Below are 7,139 nucleotides of genomic sequence, written 5' to 3' on the forward strand. Positions count from 1 at the left end.
TTGAATGGTGGGGTTGGGTGGTGGCCGCTAGCTGAGCCCCCCTAATGAGGAAGCTTCCTGTCATCAAAAGAGAAATGAGACTCATTGCCACCTTCTTCTTTCTGTTCCAGTGGAAGACCAGGTTTGCCATGTAGAAGGTGCTTGTCCCTTGGATGAACAGGGAGAAGTGACATCCCTCAGATTTCCCCCAGAGCTCCCCAGAACCCCCTGGTCTTCACATCCCTTGCTCATGGCATTTGCTGCAGCAGCCCACTGAGGGCTCTTTTCCCCAGGATCCTGGACTTGTGAGGAGGACTCCAGGCTGGGAAGATGCTGAGTTCCATCAAGTGCGTGCTGGTGGGTGACAGCGCCGTGGGGAAGACTTCACTGTTGGTGCGCTTCACGTCGGAGACCTTCCCAGAGGCCTACAAGCCCACGGTGTATGAAAACACGGGTGTGGACGTCTTCATGGATGGCATCCAGATCAGCCTGGGCCTCTGGGACACAGCTGGCAACGATGCTTTCAGGAGCATCCGCCCCCTGTCCTACCAGCAGGCAGATGTGGTACTGATGTGCTACTCCGTGGCCAACCATTCCTCCTTCCTGAACTTGAAGAACAAGTGGATTGGTGAAATCCGGAGCAACCTGCCCTGCACCCCGGTGCTGGTGGTGGCCACCCAGACTGACCAGCGGGAGGTGGGGCCCCACAGGGCCTCCTGCATCAATGCCCTGGACGGCAAGAGGCTGGCCCAGGATGTGCGAGCCAAGGGCTACCTGGAGTGCTCAGCCCTCAGCAACCGAGGAGTCCAGCAGGTGTTTGAGTGTGCTGTCCGGACTGCCGTCAACCAGGCCAGGAGGCGAAACAGACGGAGACTCTTCTCCATCAATCAGTGCAAGATCTTCTAAGGTCCAAGATCCTTCAGCTGACACCCATGAGCTCACCCCAGCGATGGACACGTGGAGAGATGGGAACAGGCGAGCGGTTTGTGGTGTGTCCCACACAGCCCGTGCTTTTGGGTAGAGTTGCTGATGAGACTGGATAGTATTTTCACTAACTACTCCTACAAGTGGACTCCTGGCCAAGTACAATCAGAGAACTCCTTCGAGAGGCTGTCATGAATATTCTATCTTCAATTAAAAAACTAAAATGGCTCCATAGTTTTGGACAGTGCTGTGAGTTTCCCAAATACTCCATATTTAAAGACACATTTTATTTAAATAATAACAAAATGTCTAGCTCTTGTATATAATTAGTTTTTGCACTTGGAAAGACTTTTCCTACATACTTGCAAGCAAACCATTGTCCGAGGAATGTGACCCTGTGAGGTTCTGCATTATGTGTATAGTGTTATTATTTTCCCCCAAATAGGAAAGTGGTTGAAACCACCTGTCTGCTGGATTTTTCTAGGAAAGCAAATTTTAAAATGACCATGAACTGTTCCTTGCAATTCTCTGTCACTTCCCTGTTATACAGAGTTGTATATATAGCACAGTTCAGTAACTTCTTAATACTTTCCAGTGATTTTGAACAGTTACCACTATATTTCCTGTAATTATAAAAAAGTATTTCTAACTTAATGATATTACCTTTTAATGAAAGAACTTCAGTTGCATGCGAAGTATTCCTCTCTCATTCATCAAGACCAATTGAAAGAAAAACTTTCCAGAGGAAATCACACTGCCCCAAGTAACAACAGCAGACCTTGGAACAGAGGTGGGAAAATACCACTGTCACATTGGAAACCACCGCGCCTTGCCTGCTCTTACTGTGAGGTGGTTCCTGGTCTCAAGAAAGAGGGCAGGTCTAGTGTTCTGCACAGGATGTTCTCATTCCAACCCTAAACTGGCAGGTGTAACAATGCAACTTATTAATCTGAGGATCTAATCAGAATAATTAGCAAGGTACTGACACTTATATGTGTGAGGGGAAACAGAATTTATAGATTTTAATCTGATGGATATAAAGCATCTGAGTGAAAAACAAGAATCACTAATCCCAAGCACAGGGAACAGGAAAGCTAGTAGTAAATAATAAATACACACACACACACCACACACACACACACACACACACACAGTTTAAACCTCATTCTATCTAGTTGCTTAAAAGCAATGATGTCGCTCATCTACTCAAGTTGAGAACAGAGAACTGTGTAACCTGAGGAATAAACTGGGAAGATATATCATTTATTACTCCCAGATATATCATCTACCTGGCAATAAAATAAAACCTAGAACCTCTCTAGTCACATTTGGGAAAGCACCCCATCATTCTGGGGTGATACGGCATTTACACACAGAAGGAGAAGCAGCTTGCAGAAATGACCAAACCAGTTTTTCAGATTCCTTATTTGATCAATTCTTTATAGTTATATTAGTGTCAGAAATCAAATTTGTGCTCACCCCACACTCTTTTCTTTTCCTCTCACTGGCATGCAGTAAAAGGCCTGGGATCCCACTCTTAGTCTCTGGTGGGAGCGTTGTGTGTGTTCTCTAGGGTTGCTGGGTCAGCCGTTAGCTGTATGTCAGGCCTTCACCCAAAATCTCAGCCTTACAGTCCCGTGGCCCGTCCTTGCCTCTGTGTCACCTGTGTCCCTTGACTCGAGAGCCTTACCTCCACTTCTCAGCACTGGGCATCTTCAGGGTTGGAGAACTGGGAAGGGAAGGGATGGGGATCATGTCCCTGACATCCCTGCTATCCCCTCCCTATCCCCCTACGCACAGAAAGACTTTAACAATGAATGCAGTTTCTAAGACCAGTCTTTGCAGTGTGTGTGCATGTGTGTATAGGGGGTGTGTTGAGCATGTTAGACAAGTGAGTTTCTACTTATTAAAATGGAGTGTCTCCTGTGGTTTTTCATCTTCTTGTTGAAGGGTGGGGGGTGCATATCTGAACACAGGAAGGGCCCAGGTACTTGGTTCAAGAGGAGTAAATTCCATGTGCGAAGCCAGGGCTAAGTCTCTCCATCTTGTGAGTAAGAAGTGAAAACTGATCCCTTTTCCCAAATTGTTGGAATTCATGTACTGTATGTCCTACCTGAGCATATGTTATTTTTGCCTGCCTAGACCAAGGCATATGATTCTCTCTCTTCAATACTTGTGATACCTTTTTATTGAGTATTATATGTCTGTTCTTAGCTATTCCAAGTAGCAAAATTAAATACGCTCTTGTTGAAAGAATGGATTTGAATGGTTGAGTAATTCATCCTTGGCTTATTCAGTCTGGGCTGCTGCAGTGGAACACTGTGTGGTGTGGCTCGAATGCAGAGTTCTGGAGGCTGGGGAGTCTGAGGTGGGGTCAGAGTGCTTTGGGTTCTGGAGAGGGCCATCTCCCAGCTATGACACTTGCGAAGAGGGAGGACATTGTCTCTCTTGAGTTTGGTCTCCTGAGAGCACTAAAGCCATTCCTCAGGGCTTCATGCCCTAATTACCTTCCTAAAGCCATACCATTAGGGGGCGGGGACAAACCCTCCCATCCTTAGCCATGCTATTCTGTCCTACTTCATACTGACCAGCTAAATACAGCAGCGGGGTCTAGAGTGATGAAGTTTGGCTGAGCGACAAGAAAACAGAAAACATGCTTGTGGCTAAAGTTTGCTGAGTGCTTCAGATGTGCGTGGCCCTGAGTTGAACAACGGCACGTCATGATTGCTGCACACAGCATGTAAATGGCTCACATTATAAGGAGTCTCTTCTTACTTGAGAAAATAGGCTCAGCATGTTAATGCGACAAGTCTAAGATAAATAGCGGGTGAGCAGCGCTACCAGCAGTCTCAAGGTCTGTGTGACTCCAAAGCTCTGCACAAAACCCACTTCCTCCCAGAGCAGCCTGGCCAAGTGTCTTTGCCACATCCTAGCTTGTGTAGCCCACAGTCCTACCCCTACCAGACAAGGGGCCTGTGTTTAAAAGATTATGCTTATTTTTTGTGGTGCTGGGGATCCAACCCAGGGGTGTGTACATGGGCAATTATTCTACCATTAAGCTACACCCCAGCCCTAAAACCCTTTATTTTTAAATAAAATATTCCAAATGTGGCCCTAACTTTTCCCTCTCATTTATCTTTCTGGCAACGAGAAATGAACCCACCTGATTCACAAATGCAGTCATTTGCAAAGCTGTCTATGCCAACCCGTGGCTTTTCAGTGTGATTCAGTGGTTTGGTATCGTATGACTTGGCAGAGATGAAGTTCATAGTGATTTGATGCTTTAGAAAGCCAGGAAAACATTCTCTCTTTCTTATCTTACTTTTCCACCCTCCCCCCAGGTTTTAGGTATTTCCTTTGAATAAGGAAAAGACAAGGGAGAGAAGAGCCTGGTTCTTTCCTTTCAAGGTTTTGGTACCCAGGATGAGATGGGGTAGAAGGATGGCACATCTGTAGGGCTAAAATGTGGCCTGGGACGCAGGTCCTCTGTGAGGATGTTCGCCCTCCTCAGTGCTGAGAAGGCAGTCCTTTTGGGTTGGATGAGATCAGCACAGCTCCACAGCAGGGACTTAAGCGTTCTGATAAAGCAAAGAAAAGTAATCACTGGCCAGGATCTCAAGCAGTTTTTCACAAGAAAAGATAAACTGTAGAAGTCACTCGTGATCTACGTTAATAAAGAGCACTTGATTAAGCCTAAAGTCCATATTAATGTTTTGGTGGGTTGTGGTGTTTCTACACAATGGGGCACTGCTCTGTCATGAAGGGTTGAGTCATGTGTAGGAACATAGTCGCACCGTGAGACCACAATGTGAAGTGAAATCGGACACACGGGCTTAAATATTGAATGGTTTCTCTTGTGTGAGAAACCCAGAGAAAAATAAAGATCGATAATAGGAAATAGAGAGATAGATTTTTCCCAAATGGGAAAGGGATCAAGAGATGTGGGAGGGGCAAGGGGAGGAAAAGGGGGTTCAAAAGGAATTAAGGTGTGTTATGTACATATACCAACTTCACATAAGGAATGTAAACATCATATACTATAAACATGAACTAATAAAAATATATATTCTTGCATGGGACTTAATACTTACTGGTAGACAGAAAGTAACAAAAATGAAGTAGTAAGAGGTCAGACCACTATGATACACTTTGGAGTCAGAACACCTGGTTTGTGAGTCTTTCAGCCTCAGTTTTGTTCTTGTAATACATGGTACTAATTTCTAGACTTCTCTATAAATATGGTATAACAATGACTGTGAAGTGCCTTGTGTCTGTAAACTACCACACATGGTATTCTTACTACGTTTTTGGTAGATGCCTATGTAGGGCACAAGCTGAATATTCTAGATCAGATTAGAAATTTCTAGACCTTGTTGGTTGTGGGTCACATGATGGGAGCTCACAAGCTCCATTTGTAATATTGTTAACTAGAGCCAGATGGGTAAAATGAGGCTCAGGATAATAAAAACAGCCCCAAACTATATTTGGATGCCTACTGCTTCCAGGGCTGTGATGGGCACTTTACAGACAGCCCTCAATTAGTGCTCAGGATGCTCTTGCAAGGCAGATATTCTTCCTGTCGATGAGAAACTGAGGCTCAGACATGAGAGAGATATTTCCCTCTTAGCTACTTTTCAAAATGTCCCTGTTTAACCATATAATTTCACCATAATAAACCCAACCAGCTGAAATGACAAGATCAGCTGTATTGAGCGTTCCCAGCACTTGCTAACTGAGTGGAGAGGGCCAGGTTGAGCAGCGCTTAGCACTATTCCTGTGTGACCTTCCTCACGTCTCAGGAGGCACGAGGCACCCCACAGACCTGGCTGGTCCTGGCTCCCTGTCCTCAGTCTCTCTCTGGTTCTGCTCTTGCCTGCCCTGCTCTGTGCCTGCAGGCAAAGCCCCAGGACCCATCCATCGCCCAGGATTTCATCTGGGTATGGCCCCAGGGAGACTCTAGCAGGAGGTCAGAAGGTTGGAGGAAGGGATGGAGGACTGTTTCCCCCCCATGCCTTTTCTGTTTGCTGTTGCTTATTAGGCAAAAGGTGAGTCCCTCTGTGGCAGCTCTTACCTTCTCTTCTGTGGCTCCTGCTTCCTCTGGGCTCTGAGACAGGATTTCCTTTCTTGATCCCTTAGCCCTTAAGGAGGCAGTGACTTCCTGATGATGCTCATTTTTGGATGCAGCAAAATCCCTGATGTGGTCCTTTAATAGAGACCTCTATGAGTAGTGCTTTCATTCAAAGCTTTACACTTGAACCAGGCAGAATAAATTTGGTTTCCTGTTAGACTCTGAGTGAAACATTAAATATTAACTCGTCCATATGTCCTGGCATTAAGCACTTACTCATAACCTTGATAAAAGGGTAGGGGTTGGCAGCGTGGGTAACTCTTTCCCAGAGCCAGGAAATATTCTCTACATCTGTTTTGGGGAAAAAAAGGTGGGTGGATTAATTTTATTCTGAATAAGCAAAAGAATCGATCTAAGATAATAGTATTCAAAAGTTGTAGGTCTTCTCATGACACATTCATATTCAAGAAACTCTGTCATTATCCACAAAGTGCAAAGAATGACTATGAACCGACAAGAAAAATAGTCCAGTTTTAAAGTGGATCATTCCCAAAAGAGAAAACATACATGACCAATAAACAATAGAAATGTTTTAACCCACCAAGGTGATATCATTTTCTAACTACCATTTTGACAAGCACGTTAAAAAGTATGACAATATCAACCATTACAAAGATACGAGACAGGAGGAATTTCTTTTGGTACCAGGGATTGAATTGGGATCATTGCAGTTGGGAGGCAGGAGTCAGAACCACTGAGCTAAATCCCCGGCCCCAGTAGGAATTCTTATATGCTGTTTGTGCCAAGGTAAATCGGTATACCATTTTGTCATTACTCAGTAGTGTGCAATATCTTATACACTTGCATTGATTTCCTGGGAGATGTTATTGAGAATGATTTTAGTAACGTTGTAGGTAATAGTAACAACTAGAAACAACCCAAGGTAATAAACAAACAGTGGTTAAACAAAGTTTGGTGCATTCACACATAGAATACTAATATGAATGCACACTAGAAACGCATATCAACATGGTTGCATATAGGCAACGTTGAAGACCAAAAAAGCAAGTGGCAAAATAATATATGCAGTGTTACTCCATTTATACGAAGCTAAAACTGTGAACAGAATATAATGATACAGTTTTTTTTTTTTTTTTTTTTTTTTTTT

At 44.3% G+C, this 7,139-nt stretch overlaps 1 protein-coding gene across 3 annotated transcripts in view; it reads left to right on the forward strand.

Moving 5' to 3' along the window:
* Rhoh (ras homolog family member H) overlaps positions 1-3,075 on the forward strand; it is a 34,135-nt gene extending 31,060 nt beyond the window's left edge. For all 3 annotated transcript variants that reach the window (XM_010625132.3, XM_010625133.3, XM_010625131.3), the window contains exon 3: positions 111-3,075. In XM_010625132.3, the coding sequence (XP_010623434.1) occupies positions 310-885 (576 nt within the window). In that variant the 5' untranslated portion in view covers positions 111-309 and the 3' untranslated portion in view covers positions 886-3,075. The remainder of the gene's footprint in view (positions 1-110) is intronic.
* Positions 3,076-7,139: the final 4,064 nt, after the last annotated feature.

The sequence above is a fragment of the Fukomys damarensis genome, unplaced genomic scaffold (genome assembly GCF_012274545.1).
Source record: "Fukomys damarensis isolate Sample0158 unplaced genomic scaffold, DMR_v1.0_HiC HiC_scaffold_35, whole genome shotgun sequence".
Lineage (NCBI taxonomy): Eukaryota > Metazoa > Chordata > Mammalia > Rodentia > Bathyergidae > Fukomys > Fukomys damarensis.